Source organism: Entelurus aequoreus, linkage group LG01 (assembly GCF_033978785.1).
Source record: "Entelurus aequoreus isolate RoL-2023_Sb linkage group LG01, RoL_Eaeq_v1.1, whole genome shotgun sequence".
Classification (NCBI taxonomy): Eukaryota; Metazoa; Chordata; class Actinopteri; order Syngnathiformes; family Syngnathidae; genus Entelurus; species Entelurus aequoreus.
The window spans coordinates 39100852-39121678 of record NC_084731.1 but is presented as its reverse complement, the minus strand read 5'-3'; the positions used below and the strand labels follow the sequence as shown (position 1 = coordinate 39121678).

At 38.4% G+C, this 20827-nt stretch overlaps 1 protein-coding gene across 2 annotated transcripts in view; it reads left to right on the top strand.

The window, feature by feature from the left end:
- ldlrad2 (low density lipoprotein receptor class A domain containing 2) overlaps window positions 1-15259 on the top strand; it is a 47123-nt gene extending 31864 nt beyond the window's left edge. For both annotated transcript variants that reach the window (XM_062068130.1, XM_062068051.1), the window contains exon 5: window positions 14811-15259. In XM_062068130.1, the coding sequence (XP_061924114.1) occupies window positions 14811-15103 (293 nt within the window). In that variant the 3' untranslated portion in view covers window positions 15104-15259. The remainder of the gene's footprint in view (window positions 1-14810) is intronic.
- Window positions 15260-20827: the final 5568 nt, after the last annotated feature.

Below are 20827 nucleotides of genomic sequence, written 5' to 3'. Positions count from 1 at the left end.
ATGTCAATCAGTTGTGGATTTTAGTTCTTATTTTTGAATATATTACTTCGTTATTGTTTGATTTATAATATTGTATAATTATTAATATCAGTATTTATAACTATTTAAATTACTGGTCTGTTAAACTTGAATGTCACAAAATTCTGTAAAAATAAATGGGCATTGGTTCATTTTTAACACAAATTATTATGTTTTCTATTTATTAAGTACTGTTTCAAAAGTGCTGATTTAGTACCAAAACATTACCAATCTCTAGTAAATGTGTGGGTATTGTTAACTTGGGGTATTCTTAAATATCAGTTAAAAAAAAAAAGATTACTAATGTCCGGTGTACAGTATAGTCAATAAAAAGTATATCGTATTTTTCGGACTATAAGTCGCTCCGGAGTATAAGTCGCACCGGCCGAAAATGCATAATAAAGAAGGGAAAAAACATATATAAGTCGCACTGGACTATAAGTCGCATTTTTGGGGGAAATTTATTTGATAAAACCCAACAGCAAGAATAGACATTTGAAAGGCAATTTGAAATAGATAAAGAATAGTGAACAACAGGCTGAATAAGTGTACGTTATATGACGCATAAATAACCAACTGAGAACGTGCCTGGTATGTTAACGTAACATATTATGGTAAGAGTCATTTAAATAACTATAACATATAGAACATGCTATACGTTTACCAAACAATCTGTCACTCCTGATCGCTAAATCCCATGAAATCTTATACGTCTAGTCTCTTACGTGAATGAGCTAAATAATATTATTTGATATTTTACGGTAATGTGTTAATAATTTCACACATAAGTCGCTCCTGAGTATAAGTCGCACCCCTGGCCAAACTATGAAAAAACTGTGACTTATAGTCCGAAAAATACGGTACATAAAATGCACGATGGGATACAGAACAGTATGGTCATGTACAACTGTGTATTTTTGACTTATTGTTTCCTCTTAATAAAACAAATGAGCACCTGTGAATGGTTACATGTTTGCCTAGCAGCTGTCGGCTTTGTGGACAAATGAACAAAAGTTCTCATTGTGCTGAAAAGTTGTTTGATGACGGGACATAAAAGCAATGGAGGTGGCCATTGAGCTGTTAATTTATCTGTAAAGACTCGTAAAGCAATAAAAAGGCTTCCAGCAACAAAGAGTAGCCTTTCAGTGCTCTGTCTGTATTCCAAAATGAGAGAGCAAATAGAAACAGTCTGAGTCGTCCTTTCAGCCCACTAGAAGAGTCACGGCCAGGTTGCGAGTAAGAAAAAACAATCTATTCCTCCTGCCTGGCGACTAAACCAAGAGAGGAAATATCAGCAGTATTGTTACAATGCTCACTCTAAAGACAAGCACATGTAAAATGATTTTTAATGAATGACATGGCGCTTGATATGAAATATCATCGCAAACTTATCCCAAGCCCCTTCCTTTTCTGTGACTGATAAGAATATAATGGCAAAATCCCCTAGACATTTTCTCTGTCACCCGTGGCAAGCAGCATTAGTGCTGGTCTTGTAAGCAATCGCCCTGTCTTCCCTAGTTGGAGACGTGTCAGGAAGATTTGCAAATGTATCTTTGAAATTATGTTTAAACTGTTATTTTGCAGTATAATAAAATATTGAAAAATGTATATCTCATTGTGAAAGTCTCTCTATGCGGGTAGGGTTCTCCTGAGGCCATTGGATCTTCTCGAGCCCGGGTAGCAGGTTTGAACAAATCTTTTCATATACATTCGTGTGCAGGACTTTTCAGTCTTGTGTGCTCGTGGTCTGCTCTCATCCGCCCTTCTCGCTCATGGCCGCGGCCCCTGCTGATAAAGGGGACAGGTGATTAGATAATTAGCCCCAGCTGGGCAATCTACTCACCTGTCAGCTGGGCTTCGAAGCCAGGCAATACACACTCCATTCCCGCAGGAGGCGCGCCGACCACGCCCCCCTCCACTCATGAATTTGTTTAATTTAAAACAAAAGCATAAAATATTTTGTAGTGTTGGGGGGTTCAAAAAAAATTCAGCTTAGTTCAGTCACACTTTTCTAGCAGATCTATTTCTCAGATTTAACACACTTTTCTTAGATTTAAATTTTTTATCTCAGATTTAACTTACTTTTCTCAGATTTCACAAATTTTCCTCAGATTTAGATCATTTTCATCACATTTAATTTGAAATTAAATGTTGATTCTAAATGTTATATTTAAATGTTGAATCTAAACCTAAATCTTAAACAGAAATCTAATTAAATGTAAATTTAAATGTGAGCTCTAAATGTTAAATGTGAGTGCTATATGTTGAATCTAAACCTAAATCTTAAATGTAAATCTAAATGTGATCGCTAAATGTTAAATCTAAACCTAAATGTTAAACCTAAACCTAAAGCTTGAATCTAAACCTTATTGTTAAATTTAAACCTACATTTTTACGTTCAACGGGGGAAGGAGACGTAGGTAAAGTAAGTATAGCACAAGGCATATTTATTAACCTTGATGAGACAGTGGAGTGTGTAAGCTATTATGTGTTTGGTGCAGGACTATGTGAAGCGTTTTACTAGGAAATGTTACCAGCAAGTGTTGTAGGTGCGTGTTGATCAGAATCAGGAAGTCCAATAGGGCGAGGCTGGTTGGGAAATCCGTGAGACATACGAAAGGTCCGGGGGCAGGAGAGCGGCGTCAGAGTCTGTGTCCAAGCGAGAGGTCGAGATCCGGGAAGGCAGTCAAGATCCAGGGGGGAGTCCAGGGAAGCGAGACGCACAGCTGGAATCCAGGGAGGCGGAGGAGATACTGCGGGACAAGGAAGATGAAAAGAGACAAATGAGCACAAGGGCGGAAGGATATGAGGGGCCGTTAGGGACATTATTCAGAATTACCTCTTACATACATTACTGAAATGCTCTCACATAAACAACTGAAATCTTTTTCTTTTATACACACTACTGAAACACTCTTATAAACACTACTGAAATGCTCTTACATACACTACTGAAATGCTCTAACATAAACAACTGAAATCTTTTTCTCTCACACACCCTACTGAAACACTCTTATAAACACTACTGAAATGCTCTTACATATACTACTGAAACACTCTTATAAACACTACTGAAACACTCTTATAAACACTACTGAAATACTCTTACATACACTACTGAAACACTCTTATAAACACTACTGAAACACTCTTATAAACACTACTGAAATACTCTTACATACACTACTGAAACACTCTTATAAATACTACTGAAATACTCTTACATACACTACTGAAACACTCTTACATACACTACTGAAACACTCTTATAAACACTACTGAAATACTCTTACATACACTACTGAAACACTCTTATAAACACTACTGAAACACTCTTATAAACACTACTGAAACACTCTTATAAACACTACTGAAACATTCTTACATACACTACTGAAACACTCTTATAAACACTACTGAAACACTCTTACATACACTACTGAAACACTCTTATAAACACTACTGAAATACTCTTACATACACTACTGAAACACTCTTATAAACACTACTGAAACACTCTTATAAACACTACTGAAACACTCTTATAAACACTACTGAAACATTCTTACATACACTACTGGAACACTCTTATAAACACTACTGAAATGTTTTTGTCTCACGCACACACACACACCTGGAATTATTTTTCACTAGTATGTATAAACGGATTTCACCTGTGTGTGTGTGTGTGTGTGCTTTTTACACGTGTGTGTAAGGGACAACAATTTCAGTAGTATGTGTGCAAAGATTTCAGTTATGTGTATGAGCACATCTTACCATTGTGTATACGAGCATTTTACCACTATGTGTAAGAGCATCTTACTAGTGTGTGTGAGCGATGTTGCATTCCGGTTCCGGTATAATCCCCGCCCCTTTTCAGACAAGTTTATTTTTATTTTTTTAAAAGCCAAGTTGTGGACAAAATGTCTGCCGACAAGTAGCTTAACCGAGGTGGGAGCTCCACTTCATAATTTGAGGGCTTCAGCGGAGAATATAAGAACACTTTCAATGCAACAAGGGTCGGACTGCCGCCATGGGTCTCTCCCGCAGGACGCAGCACCTGAGCGGCCACACAGCGGTGCCTTTCTCCTCCCGACAGCCAAGCAGCCTGGAGCACTCGTGCCATTGCGAGTTTGCACCGCACACATGAAACGTTTCAGTTCATGGACATCGGGGCAAAAGGAGGAAAAGGTAATTAGACATTATTTATTTCTAAATGATTTGTTGAATCACACGAAATGTAAGACAACATGGCATTGTAGTCAGCTACAATGGTAACATGTCGAAATGTGAGTCACGTCGTGTTACGTCAGTAGCTAATCATATACTAATGATAATGAATTGCATTTATTTAGCGCTTATCATCGACTAGATAAGGGGTCCCCAAACTACGGCCCGCGGGCCGGTTACGGCCCTCCAAAGTCCAACATCCGGCCCGCTGGGAAAAAATTTTTTTTTGTATTATTATTTTCAATCTGTCTTTTCTATTCTAATCCATTTTTTGGTGTTCCCTAGCCGCTCAGGCAAATCATATTGTCTACAAATGCATTTCCCTGTATGACGTATATTGTCTTAGCTGTTTTCATGTGATCTGATTGTTACATTCTTATTTCAGAGTCACCACACAGCTGCATGACCATTTCAACAAGGACGGAATAAACAACCTCTGGATTCATGGAACTTCTCAGCACACAAATATATTAAATAAATAAATAAATGATAAATAGGGTTATACTTGTATAGCGCTTTTCTACCTTCAAGGTACTCAAAGCGCTTTGACAGTATTTCCACATTCACCCATTCACACACACATTCACACACTGATGGCGGGAGCTGCCCTGCAAGGCGCTAACCAGCACCCATCAGGAGCAAGGGTGAAGTGTCTTGCCCAAGGACACAACGGACGTGACTAGGATGGTAGAAGGTGGGGATTGAACCCCAGTAACCAGCAACACTCCGATTGCTGACACGGCCACTCTATGAATATTCAATACATTTCTCATAAACATATTATATATCTTTTTTTTTTTTTTTCTCAAAAAAGGTTCCCTATGCCTTATTATTTATATACTTTTCAATGCTTCTTGTAGTCAGACAATAGATATTGTTTGTCTAAAATTATAGTTTAAGTTAATGTGTTAATATTTACACCTAGCCCTTAACCTAAATACAATAATCATAAGACAAAAAAATTGTGTATCACAAGCGTTTGGGACAAGTTTGGGGAGATTTTGACAAAGTGTGTGTGGTGATGGGGGCTGGATGACATTACTAGTCAGAACATAAAATAACTTAAAAACATCAACCGTAGAAACATAAATGTTCACAGCACAAACGTATTGCGGTGTTATTCTGATATTTGCAATAATAAAGTGGGCAACTTCATACAGGTCTGTATAACAGGTTCCTTATTTATTTATTTTTTACAAAATGTTTAAACAAAATGTTAATTTGCAGAATACACTGCACAAGTGAAGAAAACATTTTAACAAACCTTATTATTCCCATGTTGTCCACTGAATAAAGTGCATAATTAAAGTGAAAATGTCTATTCCATAGTTGCCATCATTTTCAAGTGGGTTCACTTGTTGAAAAATGTTCATTGTTGTCTCATTAATGTTTACATCTATGTCTGGAATTACACACCGACAAGTATTGAAAGGATATGAATAATGAGACATAAGGAACCTTTCTGAGCCAAAAAAGGTTGTTTTCAACACACTGTTGAAAATAATATTCACAATGTTTCTATGTGAAATTTATTGAATATTCCAATTAATATATTTGTGTACAAAGAAGTTCCATGAATCCAGAGGTTGTTTATTCCGTCCTTGTTGAAATGGTCATGCAGCTGTGTGGTGACTCTGAAATAAGAATGTAACAATCAGATCACATGAAAACAGCTAAGACAATATACGTCATACAGGGAAATGCATTTGTAGACAATATGATTTGCCTGAGCGGCTAGGGAACACCAAAAAATGGATTAGATTAGAAAAGACAGATTGAAAATAATAATACAAAAAAAAATTTTTTCCCAGCGGGCCGGATGTTGGACTTTGGAGGGCCGTTACCGGCCCGCGGGCCGTAGTTTGGGGACCCCTTATCTAGTCGATGATAAGCGCTAAATAAATGTAATCCATTATCATTAGTATAGGATTAGCTACTGACGTAACACGACGTGACTCACATTTCGACATGTTACCATTGTAGCTCACTACAATGCCATGTTGTCTTACATTTCGTGTGATTCAACAAATCATTTAGAAATAAATAATGTCTAATTACCTTTTCCTCCTTTTGCCCCGATGTCCATGAACTGAAACGTTGCATGTGTGCGGTGCAAACTCGCAATGGAACGAGTGCTCCAGGCTGCGGCTTTCGGGAGGAGAAAGGCCGCTCAGGTGCCGCGTCCTGCGGGGGAGACCCATGGCGGCAGTCCGACTCTTGTTGCATTGAAAGTGTTATTATATTCTCCGCTGAAGCCCTCAAATTATGAAGTGGAGCTCCCGCCTCGGTTAAGCTACTTGTCGGCAGACATTTTGTCCAGAACTTGGCTTTAAAAAAAATAAAAATAAACTTGTCTGAAAAGGGGCGGGGATTATACCGGAACCGGAATGCAACATCGCTCACACACACTAGTAAGATGCTCTTACACATAGTGGTAAAATGCTCGTATACACAATGGTAAGATGCGCTCATACACATAACTGAAATCTTTGCACACATACTACTGAAATTGTTGTCCCTTACACACACGTGTAAAAAGCACACACACACAGGTGAAATCCGTTTATACATACTAGTGAAAAATAATTCCAGGTGTGTGTGCGTGTGTGTGCGTAAGACAACAACATTTCAGTAGTGTTTATAAGAGTGTTCCAGTAGTGTATGTAAGAGTGTTCCAGTAGTGTTTATAAGAGTGTTTCAGTAGTGTTTATAAGAGTGTTTCAGTAGTGTTTATAAGAGTGTTTCAGTAGTGTTTATAAGAGTATTTCAGTAGTGTATGTAAGAGTATTTCAGTAGTGTTTATAAGAGTGTTTCAGTAGTGTATGTAAGAGTGTTTCAGTAGTGTATGTAAGAGTATTTCAGTAGTGTTTATAAGAGTGTTTCAGTAGTGTTTATAAGAGTGTTTCAGTAGTGTATGTAAGAGTATTTCAGTAGTGTTTATAAGAGTGTTTCAGTAGTGTTTATAAGAGTGTTTCAGTAGTGTTTATAAGAGTGTTTCAGTAGTATATGTAAGAGCATTTCAGTAGTGTTTATAAGAGTGTTTCAGTAGGGTGTGTGAGAGAAAAAGATTTCAGTTGTTTATGTGAGAGCATTTCAGTAGTGTATGTAAGAGCATTTCAGTAGTGTTTATAAGAGTGTTTCAGTAGTGTGTATAAAAGAAAAAGATTTCAGTTGTTTATGTGAGAGCATTTCAGTAGTGTATGTAAGAGGTAATTCTGAATAATGTCCCTAACGGCCCCTCATAGAAGGACACTGACAGCGAGTACACAAGGAGAGGAGCCAGAGACGTGATAGCTTACTGTAAACAGAGAACTATGTTCTAGCACTGGATCTTAGGACACGCTGGCTATTATGGCGTGGAGTCTCATCAAAGGCAGGTGTGTTGATCACTGATTGCACACAGCCGTGCAGGGGCGTGCTCAACGGTGCGCTCAGCGGTGCGCTCAGCGGCACGTGCTGAGGAATGAACGGCGGCATGCGCATGCGCCGTAACATAAATGTTGAATATAAATCTTAAATCTAAATGTGAGCGCAAAATGTTAAATCTAAACCTAAATGTTAAATCTAAATCTAAATGTGAGTGCTCAATGTTAAATTTAAACCTAAATGTTGAATCTAAACCTAAATCTTAAATCTAAATGTGAGCGCTAAATCTGTGTAAAGATAAATATTTATAGGATGTCAATATTCCACTATTTGACGCCTCTCAGCCGCAAAGCCGCGCTCGCATATCTGCCTCTCAGTGGAGACACTCCTACCCCTTTCTTACTGCGCAAGAAGGAAACACGACCAATGCTTACTGACAAATAATGCCAATAAAGTTGCTTACTTTTTAAAACATGCTAGCTCCAATTGGGCAGCACGGTGATACAGGGGTTAGTGCCTGTGCCTCACAATACGAAGGTCCTGGGTTCGATCCTAGGCTGGGGCTCTTTCTGTGTAGAGTTTGCATGTTCTTCCCGTGACTGCGTGGGTTCCCTACGGGTACTCCGGCTTCCTCCCACCTCCAAAGACATGCACCTGGGGATAGGCTGATTGACAACACTAAATTGGCCCTAGTGTGTGAATGTGAGTGTGAATGTTGTCTGTCTATCTGTGTTGGCCCTGTGATGAGGTGGCAACTTGTCCCGCCTTCCGCCCGAATGCAGCTGAGATAGGCTCCAGCACCCCCCGCGACCCCAAAAAGGACAATTAAGCGGTAGAAAATGAATGGATGGAGTTCCAATCGTGTTAGTGTGCATGGTGTGTTGAGACAATTAGACGCTCAAACACTATTACGCTGCACTTCCGCGTTTAACAAATAATGGGATTTCTTCTAAATTACACTGAGACATGCAGTCTGTTGGAATACACTTATTTCTATTCTATTATTATATTGTATTTCATCATTTTGCTGCGACAGACAAGAGTGTTCACTCTGCTTCGGGCCCAATTTGGTGTTCTTATAGTTTTTGGTGGAAAAAAATTTGTCATCTTGAGCTTGTTAATTCAACATTTTTTAAGGAAATATCTGTCCTGGACAATTATGCTTTGGTTATTATTTATTTAAATTCCACACATCAATACATATTTGTTATAATATGTTATATGACTCCTTAAGAACATCTCACAGTGATTCCCTCACCTCCATTCTTTGCAACCACAATGCAGCACAATTGTGTCTATAGACACTCTTACTGCCTATTTGCTCTAGTCGAGCTGGTTGTGTTTGTGTTTACACCATTCATTTAGTGGCTGCTTAGCGTTAGTGGTGGTTCGTAAAATAAACCTTGTTTAATTCTATTGACTTGCTCATCCGAGTAAACATAGGTTGGACTACTACTACATCACCACAAACACCACTACTACAAAGCTGAGCTGGTCTAAAACAGCATACAGACAAAAATCGAAATTAGATATTTACCATGTTCTACTGGTAATCTTCCAGGATGAGTGTGTTTCTCGTTTTAAGACAAAGCACTGCGTCCAGAAAAAATATGTCAGTCCAAAGTCACTAATCACTTTTTGTGGACTTCCTGTCACCATGTTTTATGTTGTATAGAAAAAGATAACTTGTGTGTTGAGTATACGTCTTTTTGCATGAATCACTGTCACAATTCTCTGCTGTATGTGTATAAGTTTAATACGTTAATTATTGTTATACTCTCGTGCTTTAATCCTGAATCTTTAGGCATTTCAGTGTTTAAAAGTACAGAACATTGTTTATTTGATGAGATAAGAAGTTACATTAAACATTATGAACCTGATCTACTAAAATCCAAATACCAAGTGCTAAACAGCATGTACAAACTATAAAATTGTGTGTACTATTAGTGGGGGTGTTTTGTGTGTTTTACTAAGACTGTGTGTACAATTGATAGCAAGTGCAAAAGTGGTGCAGAGCGCCCTACTTAAATGAGGTTTTTTTGTGTGTACTACTGGCATTATGTGCTCATGGAAACACTCATTTGCTGCACTTTACCAGCCTGCGGGTTTTCCAATGTTGAACAAGCAGCACGAATCCATGTATAATCTGTAACACCTTTTTTATAATTTCGAATTGCAATATGGACTATTTTAAGCACACTGGCGGTGTGCTCTGCAGGGAGGCAGTGGACCGTCAAAACACTGCAGTGCATTCATGCATCTCGAAAGAGCCAAATGCAAGAAAATGCATATAGCAATACTTTTTTTATATAGGACAAATATTATAATAATATATTATTATTTAAATGAAAAAAACAACGCCTTAAAAAAAGGTCAGCAGACAACAAAACCAATCAATTGAATTTGTTTTAATCAGCCCTTTTAAATCATCCACCAGCTATAAATTCCCAAAATGACAGTGCTAAATAGACGATATGTTTAATACTTTGCATTTCTGACTGTCCGTATATGTTAAATGGTAAATGGGTTATACATGTATGGCGCTTTTCTACCTTTTTAAGGAACTCAAAGCGCTTTGACACTATTTCCACATTCACCCATTCACACACACATTCACACACTGATGGCGGGAGCTGCCATGTAAGGCCCTAACCAAGACCCATCAGGAGCAAGGGTGAAGTGTCTTGCTCAAGGACACAACGGACGTGACTAGGATGGTAGAAGGTGGGGATTGAACCAGTAACCCTCAGATTGCTGGCAAGGCCACTCTCCCAATTTCGCCACGCCGTCCCATGTTGACACACACACACGTAGCTGTTTTTTGCTATGCAATCCCTTTCTTTCTTACAGCCATGTGCATAACTGTCATTTTGCACGTATATTTCAGTTGCAATTCCAAAACATTTGATGGAAGTTGTGTATAGACTACAATGTGTTGCCATAGTCAGGAAGTAGTCTTTGCCATTAAGTTGAATGTCAAGGTCTTATTTTTTGTTGAGCCCTACAAAGTGTTTATACTGTAGGTATTGTACTTTTTACACACCAGCTGTTTGATTGTAATGTGCATCTTTGTTGTAGGTATTTTAGTTGTATTTTAATTTAAATACATTTTCAAGTGTTGAAATCTATGCATCCATTTTCTACTGCTGAGGGTGGGGCAGGGGTTAGGGGAGGGGCTTAGCCTATCCCAACTGCACTCGAGCGGAATGTAGCGTACACCCTGGACAAGTCGCCACCTCATCGCAGGGCCAACACAGATAATGAAAACATTCTAAGGATAATCAGTAGCATGTTGGTGAAATGGAGTCAAACGTCACTCGAAGTCTGTAACGATCCAAATGAATACGTCTTTGCGAGCAGATTATAGATAGATATGATATGATAGATATATTAGATGATATAAGTAATGTAGCGAATGGAATGAAAGTTATTGTAACGGGGTAACAATTGCATTGTTATTCACAAAAAATACTCAAGTAAAATAAAAAAAATGGCAATACAATTTATCCCAAAACTTATTTAAAGCTAGAGAACTTGAATCTTGTGTCACCAGGCAGAATTCAAATAGTAATTCCCACCCCCCACTCTGCACACCTCTGTGGAAGTGTATGAAATTGCGCACTTGTACAACCAAAGTTAGTTCAAGACTGGCCCGCGATGCCTTCCATTTTGAATACTACGGACCAATATTTATTCGAGTTTTGGCTCTTCTTTGTTTTTTTAAACGTACAGCATCTTTCTTTTCTTCCTCTGATTTCCTCTTGTGGGGTTTTTTAGCTGAACATCACCCAAATAGGTTTGATGAAACCATTCAAACTAGGGTTGATCATGTATGCAGTACTCCCGCCATCCCGCTGGGGGCAACAGTGAGGTGTATGTGTCATAATAAAGCAGCAGTGGGGTGAGTAGAAGAAGACTACTCTTTGAACCCTGAAAAAAAATCCAAATAAATAGCAAAAATCAGACTTTCAACAACGACTAGACAGCAAAGTATGAATGTTCTGCCCCGAGCAAGTGCTCCAGTCATTGTTTCCTGTCGGACCTTTTAAGCGACGGACACATTGATCCAGACAAGCAGCAACAATGGTAGCATGTAAACTTCATCATGTAACTTGGTCACATCTTTTTAAGTCGATATTGTGCATAAAGATATTTTGTACGTTTTGTATTTAAATTGTATTCGTGGTCATGTTGGTATTTGTCTGAGTGTGACTCTGCCGATCAAACTCATTTAATAAATGTAGCGCTAAATTTGACCAGTAGAGGGTGAACACACTACATTTTAGGTTTAACTATGATAAATCACATAAAGTGTGTACAATGTTTGGTGTGTGCAATGTTGTGTAATTTCTATATGTGTAAACATTTGTAGATTATGGTGTGAATATATTAACACTAAACCTTCTATTTTATTTATGTAAAACACACAATGAACATTATTTATGTAAAATACACAATGGACGTTATACTTTTGTTATGTTTATTTTATGTTTATATTTTCAGTCTTACAAATCTAAATGAAGGAAAAAGTGTAAAGAAATAAAACTGAGGAAGGAAAAGAATGCAAAAGAAGGAATATCAATCCTTAACAAAACTTCAAGAGCTTCTGCTGGAAACAATTAGCAAAGGCAGAATAATTTATTGACAGTGCAGTGTGAAAGCCGATGTGTTTACTTTGCAATTAAGTAAACACAGTGTAAAAGAAATATAACCGAAGGAGGCACTTTCTGACACAACATCCACATTTTGATGTGCAGCCCCTGAGCCCTTGTGCGCTTGAAACTGCGGCCCTCTCCATTATGTAGTTGAATAGCCCTGCTATATGCTGTAACAGCAAGCGCAGGTATTGCAATTTTTCCAGGTGGGTGTTCAGCAGGCGTGCTTTACTGAAAACAAGTTTGCACCGTACATACGCTTCACTATATATCGTGTCAGCCAATGAGGAGGCTCCTTCATGGGCTCTGCTCACCCCTCCTTTCTCTAAATCCTGTGATTGGATCTGGAGGGGTTGACCGCCACAAAGACAAATGATTCTGTCCCCAGGGGTTTTATTCACTAAAATACCTATTTTATAAGTCACAGACAGCACGCAGACGTCCATTTTTTTCAGAAATGATTACTGTTATGACGTTATGTTATGTTATGTTATGATGTATGATGCTAATATGATTTTTTTTAGTTAAAGAATATAACTTAGATACCCCAGCTTTAAGTAAATGTAACAGAATAAATGTAACGTGTTACTACCCACCTCTGTATTTATTGCAGTGCTATTCAACAAAATTGTTTTAGGGGCCACGTTTCCAGAAAGCTTATGACCGAGGGCCGAACCAGCGTCATTTGCAGTGCACATTTGTTTTTGGTCAATTTGTTTTATGGTGTTACAGATTTCTGCAGAAACTAGCCCTTTAAGGCAAACTACACGTGTCTGCTGTAGTGGATGCTGGCCTTATTTATAGTCCCCCGTTTATAGCTGTTAATCAGTTCTAGACATGACCGCGATAAATTCATTCCCGCGAAAGAATCATTTATTATGTATTAAATATTTTCATAGCTAGAGCATAAAAAGCCGCTGCCTGACCAGGGCTCAGAAAATCTGTAGAGACTCCTCCCACCCCCACCAAGGACTTTTTTCGCTACTGGACTCTGGAAAGAGGTTCCGCAGCCGCCGTAGCAGAACCTCCAGGTTCTGTAACAGCTTCTTCCCTCAGGCCAAAAGACTCTTGAAGTCATCATAATAATCCCCTCAATTTCCCCAAAAAACGGATTAACTCGCTGGACTATAAAGACAATATAACATACATCTGTAAACGTGGATGCATATGCAAAACTGCAATATAACTATCTGTACACTAATCTATTTATTTATATCTGCACCTTGTTGCTCTTTTATCCTGCACTACAACAAGGTAATGCAACGGAATTTCGTTCTTATCTGTACTGTAAAGTTCAAATTTGAAAGAAAATAAAAGAAGTCTAAGTCTAAAAACTGTTTTTACGATATTCTAAATATTTTTGTAACATTATTAGAGTCTTCTAATTATGAAATAACACTCTTTTTTCACTTTTACACTCTTTTATTTCAATATAGTGATGCTGCCTGAGGCTGAGCATATTGTTTGCCACGATACTGAACAGCACGCTCTGATTCGTTTGGTCCCCTCTCGTGGCCAATACTACTGCAATATTTGTTTTGTTAGTTTGTTGAACCATTTTCATGCTTGAAAATGCTTTATGTAGGACCAAACAATTGTAGAATGTGCTTTAAAAAAATATTGAAAATCCATCCATCCATCCATGTTCTACCGCTTGTCCCTTACGAGGTCGCGGGGGGCGCTGGAGCCTATCTCAGCTGCATTCTGGCCGAAGGTGGGGTACACCCTGGACAAGTCGCCACCTCATCGCAGGGCACAACATAGACAGACAGACAACATTCACACTCACCTCCAAAGACATGCACCTGGAGATAGGCTGATTGGCAACACTAAATTGGCCCTAGTGTGTGAATGTCTGAATATTAAAAATATTTTTTGAAAATAAAAATAGTGCAACGTGGCGATGGACGACTGTAGCTTTCAACGTGTTTACACCAGTCCAAGTTTCAGTCTACAACAGGAACCCTTTTGTGTTTATAGGAAATTGCTGCAAAAATGTTTGCCTGGCCCTTGCAAGTATTGAACTGAACTCGGGGGCCGGTATGGTGTCATTCCAGTTCAATAGCCCTGTTTTATGGTAACCAAATTGCATTGGATGGATAGGGTTATGTCCACTGTTTAGGTGTGGTAACTCACTTCTCTGCTATACTGAGATCGGTAGGTTGTGAGTTCAAACCCCGGCTGAGTCATACCAAAGACTATAAAAATGGGACCCATTACCTCCCTGCTTGGCACTCAGCATCAAGGGTTGGAATCTCACCTCCCAGGGGGTGAACAAGGGTGATGGGTCAAATGCAGAGAATAATTTCGCCACACCTCGTGTGTGTGTGACAATCATTGGTACTTTAACTTTAACTTTATTTATAATACGACTGGTAGAATACTCGACCCGAATTTTGAGAGTCAAATGTATTTACTGCTTTTTCACTTCCTTTTGTAGGATTTTTTTTGGAGTGATGTTTACAAGTCAACATATTTCTGGAATTTAAAGTGAATTGTGGTTGCTGTAAAAATGACATAATTTTACTGTGTTCTTTGCAGACTCTGGCGTGTCTGTTTCCTTGTTGGTTGTCTTCATCATCCTGGGTGTGTTGGCAGGGTGTGCCATGTCCTGCTGGTGCTGCTGGTCCCCCGGGTGGTTTCTGTGGCGTATGAGTATTTTACGCTTTCTGCCCTGCTGCAACACATTCTGCACCTCCTGCCAACTCTGCACTGGCAGCTGCGCCCACGGTAAGGAGCTCCGCTTGGCAAAAGTCACCCCTCAGTCACCAGTGAACAGGACACCGGCGGCAACGGTTGCCACAACCAACGCTGACGAAGCAGCCGCTCTTTAGACTGCTGGACCGCAAACGACATCTTGTGTGGCGAAGCTCTAAAGGACTGCAAACTTTGTAGTGAGAAGCTGTGATGTCATGAGATCGATGCATTAAACTAATTGTGTGCTTCAAATGAAAGGAGCAGGCTGCACCCTACAAAACGATTGTACTGCATCACACATTTCATTCAATGACCTCTCATTAAATGTATGGTTATGATACAGCAGTGTGATATACATTCATTATATGGCTGGAAGAGAAGCACATTCTAGCGTTGTAAGATTACCCAATTGAAATATTTCATGTTTTGTGCAATTAGAAAAGTACTTGCAGTGTTGTAAAATTCAAAAGTAGTAAATGTTAGAGGCGTGTGAACTTGTACGCAGTGAACAGAAGAGTTTTGTCGCTCCTAATGTTTTACTGAGATTGATGCTCCATGTGAGGAGCAGCCACTTCTTCTTAGTGCTGGGCTCCACATGGAGTAGTTGTGTAACCTTTGCTCCGGCAGACACTTTTGTGTGACAACATTCACCGAGTCCACAGTGTGTGTCGGGATTTGGAATTGTGTTCCCAGTAAGACACACGACCCGAGGCTTCAAACGGAATACCTCCGTGTTGCCAGGTGACGTTGATGTACGCACATTTCTTTATCTGCCGAAGTGTAGGTAAAAGCGGGTGTGTAGGTACACCCACCGGACAGCACACACGGAACAGAATATACATCTCGCGCACAGAAGGTTGTGTGTCACTCAAGATAAGGTCAACACTCCCGCTGAATGTCTGCCAGGAAGTTGTGTTCAACACTTCACAGGAAGCACTTTGGTATATTACACTTTAAGTAACAAGGTCAGCTTTGTGTTGTGGGAAATGCACTAGATCAGGGGTGCTCATTACGTCGATCGCGAGCTACCGGTCGATCGCGGAGGATGTGTCAGTCGATCGCCAGCCAGGCATTAAAAAAATAGTCCTAAAAATGAGCGATTATAAATCTTCACTATGACGTCACTTTCGTCACTTGATTTGAAAATGCGGACGTTATCAGCATCACTGTCTGATTTCAATCAATGCAAGTCATCAGAATCAGGTAATACACCAACTTATATTCTTGTCTTTATGAAAGAAAGGAATCTATATGTGTTAAACATGCTTGTATTATCTTTAAACACCTTTAACTTGTTAACAATATTAACTATATGTGTTAAACATGCTTGTATTATCTTTAAACACCTTTAACTTGTTAACAATATTAACTATATGTGTTAAACATGCTTGTATTATCTTTAAACACCTTTAACTTATTAACAATATTAACTATATGTGTTAAACATGCTTGTATTATCATTAAACACCTTTAACTTGTTAACAATATTAACTATATGTGTTAAACATGCTAGCATTATCTTTAAACACCTTTAACTTGTTAACAATATTAACTATATGTATTAAACATTCTTGTATTATCATTAAACACTTTTATTTTATTAACAATATTAAATATATGTGTTAAACATGCTTGTATTATCTTTAAACACCTTTAACTTGTTAACAATATTAACTATATGTGTTAAACATGTTTGTATTATCTTTAAACACCTTTAACTTGTTAACAATATCAACTATGTGTTAAACATGCTTGCATTATCTTTAAACACCTTTAATTTATTAACAATATTAACTATATGTGTTAAACATGCTTGCATTATCATTAAACACCTTTAACTTGTTAACAAAAACATATATTTCATAAATAATTAAATATAAATTATATATATGATTGAGGTAGATCCCCGCGACTTGATCAATTGAAAAGTAGCTCGCCTGCAGAAAAAGTGTGAGCACCCCTGCGCTAGATCAATCTGGTTGATATTTGTTTACTTTATTCATTTATTTAAGGGCGTCGTGGCTTAGATGGACGAGTGAATTTTCACTTTTGCAATTTTGCTTATGGTTCACAATCATTATGAAAGACATGACGACGGATAGTTTTATTTTTTCATGCATTCTAACTCGTAAATAAATGTCAACTTGGAATGGAGCCAATGGGAGGTCCACTATTCCGCCCATAAAACCCAATAGACAACCATTCAAAAACCGCCAACAAAATTAATTTTACATTTTGCGACTTGAACATTAACCAAGTATTAGTGATATTGTTATTATAAGCACTAACAGACACAAACTATTTATAGCATGGCGGTGATCACAAGCTTGTGTGACTATGTTAATAATATACAAGTTTATTGTAGATCATAAATTATGCCTCTCACCTTGATAGTCGAAAGATGAGGATGTAATCCGACACTTTGACAGCCAATTTATGTGGCAAAAACGACACGAGGATTCGAGTCATTCTTCATCTGAACGGGAATATAACAAGATTCTATCAGTCGGCATCCTAATGACAGCAGATATTGTACAGTAAGTGATGTTTTATTATGTTTGTTGGCTCTCATGAAGTTTGCAGTGAGTAGTAATCAGTGATGAAGAAAAAAAAACAGCTAACGTTGTGATGCATTTTTTAAATTAATTTGCCACGTATTCCTAAAATTAACAAAATACGTAAATATTACATGTTATTATTAATGTGCCCGTTACTACCTTACATATATACTTACATTGTGTATATAAAACCTTAATAGAGGTGTTTGGAAGTTTTTTAAGGGCTTGTATGAGCAGAATGGAGCGGCTCCAATAGGCTCCATTGTAAGCTGACTTTTGATCGAGTTTAATTAGTATTTAGAATGCATAAAAAAGGAAACTATATGTGTTCTTGTTTTACATAAGGATTGTGAATGATAGGCAAAATTCCAAATAAAAGTGCAATTACCCTTTAAGGGGCTCCTGGTATGATTGTGAATGAATGTTTGGTGTTGGCTGTAGAGTCCGTGGGCCCAAATTGGCAGCCACGTTTCTGTTAGTCTACCCCATGGCAGCTGTTGCTACAAATGTAGCTTACCACCATCAACGTGTGAATGTGGAGTGAATGAATTATGGGTTTTCAATATCACCTGATTTGAGTCACTAGAAAAAAGCATTATATAAATCTAATCTATTATTATTTAAAAAAAACCTAATTCAAAACTAATGTAAAAGATGCATCGATAATTTTGATCATCATTATCATGTACTCATCGGATTGTAATCGATTGGAATTATTAGGTGCCCAAAATGGCTCCTTAGTATAGTGGCATTTACCCAATTCTGAAGGTGAAGTCATAAACCTAAAGGTCTTATTTTTACTTGGTGCTATGTTTCTATCAATCAATCAATCAAATTGTATTTATATTGCCTTTAATCAAAAGTGTCTCAGAGGGCTTCACACACTCACAACAACATCCCCTGATGTAAATCCACATTTAGGCAAGGAAAACTCAAAAACCTCCAGATGGGGGGTAAAAAAAGGCAATAGATGTCAGGTAGGTACAGTTATCGATTTGTTAAATTATTAATGTGAAATCATTTTTAATCAATGGATAAAGTGGCAGTTCAGGTCATTGGGGAATCAGTTATGAAGATTGTATCTTCTTCTGGGCTCATCCAGTCCGTTATGCAGAGATCTCTATGATGGAAGAGTGGTCTATTGAGTGGGGTCAATTTGGGTCAGCTAACACCTCCTCCAGACGAGTACCTCTCCAGAAATTAACCTTGACCACCTACTATCCTCTCCTTCCAGGAGAGGGGGGATAGAGAAGAATAGTGGCAGACACTGGTCTGAAAAGGAGTCTATTTAATGGCTAGAGTAAGTTTTAAGGCGGGAATTGAATGCTTCTACTAAGGTAGCATCTCTAACTGTTGCTGGTAAAGCAACACTCGAGTGGAAAACGCTCTAGAGCCTGCAGACATTTTTTTCTGGGGGTCATTAATCAGCCGCCGTTTTTGAAATATATATTTTGGGACAAAACATAGGTTACAAAAACTGTTAGCATGCTAGCATGTAAGTACATTTGTTTGAGATAGAATAGAATAGTATAGAATAGAATGCCTTTTATTGTCACGATACACAGGTACAATGAGATTAAAAGCAACTCCAGTATCAGTGCGACAGTCCACAAAATGTGTGTTGTTTGGGAAGAGTTGATAATAGTTATTATGTGCAGTAAAACCTTGAACTCAATTCACCTTAATGTGTGTTCTTAAATGTGTGTTCCACGTCTTCCATGTCGAGAGCAGTTCTGATTTGGGTTTACAAGGTAAACAACAAAAATTTATGTTTTGGGCATTGTTTTATCCAGACGCATACATTTGTCCAAATGTGGTTAAGTAGCCGCATATTGTGGGTTCCTGGACAAAGTCTAAATCGCTAAAAGAAAAATCGAAGGAACAAAATCCCTCTGCCATCTTCCACAAGGTTTTTTTTTCTTTAAAATGGCCCGCTTGAATATTCCCTCTTCTCTTTTCCGACTCCCTCGTCATCATTTGGGATGTGCATGTCTGTTGTGATTTCCCTTCCTGGTTTGATGACCCGCCCTATCTTAACCTCTGATTGGCCTGTCCGTAATGTTTTTCCCTAATCTTAACCAATCGTGACTCATCATAGTAAACCAACCAATCATCATGGATTTTTCCCGTATATTTTTGTCCCCTGCCTATGGAGTTGCACTAGACAATTTCTCTCTTTTTTTTTCTTTCTTTTCTCCCTATATCTTATTTTGTAGCCTGTAGCTTTGTAGCTAAGCTACCCGCTACAAAATAAAAAATAAAAATAGCTAAGCCACGGAAATCGCTACTCGTTTAAAAAGTAGCAAAGCTACTGCCAAGCTACTGGGAAATGTTGTTAAGCTACGTAGCTTTGCTACATGTAACAAGATACAGCCCAACATGTTCCATTTACTGGAAGTGTTGCAGTCCATATGTCTTTATTGCCAGAGTATGTTCAGTGTTCCTTATGCTGCTTGGTTTATTTTTATTGTCACATGACACCACGCCCGCAAAGAATGTTTCCTCAACTCGCTGTATGGACTCTTTTAGCAGCCTTCACCTTGGCGCTAGGGCTGTAGCGATTTTTTTCAACAACGATTCAATTCGATCCGATTTGATATTTATGGTCGTCAATACGATTCAGGGCCGATAATTATTTTTTTTACAACGATACAATCAATTCAGTGAGTTGAAATCGATTCAGTAACTTTTTATCAAAAAATGCAAACAAGAAAGTAAACCACAATTAATGGCCAATGCATTCAGATCTTATTTGAATAAAGTGAAACCAACATTTAGGTTGAATTAAATTTATATAGCGCTTTACATAGTGAAACCCATTATCTAAGTTACATTAAACCAGTGTGGGTGGCACTGGGAGCAGGTGGGTAAAGTATCTTGCCCAAGAACACAACCGCGGTGACTAGGATGGAAGCGGGGATATAACCTGCAACCTTCAAGTTGCTCGCACGGCCACTCTACCAACTGGGCCACGCAGCCCCATTAAAGAAACAAACAGAAACTTTTCCTGCTCTTCTTTTCATTCAAAGTTGTGTTGCAGCTTTTTGTCATTTGTATTTGTCGTGGCTTTTGCAATTGTGCTGTAGCTGAAAGTTATGATATTGAAAAGCCCGGCAGTGGAGAAGGAGAGATACAGTCGGATATACACTCTCAGACGCTTTCTTAACAAGCGGTAGCAAACTCAGGGAGTCAAAGCACACATATGTGATACAACAGCTGTTGTTTGCCACAACTCTCAACACACAGACACCTAAACTCGCAGGACTCCGTTCACTCGGCCGCTGTTGCACACGTCACACACAA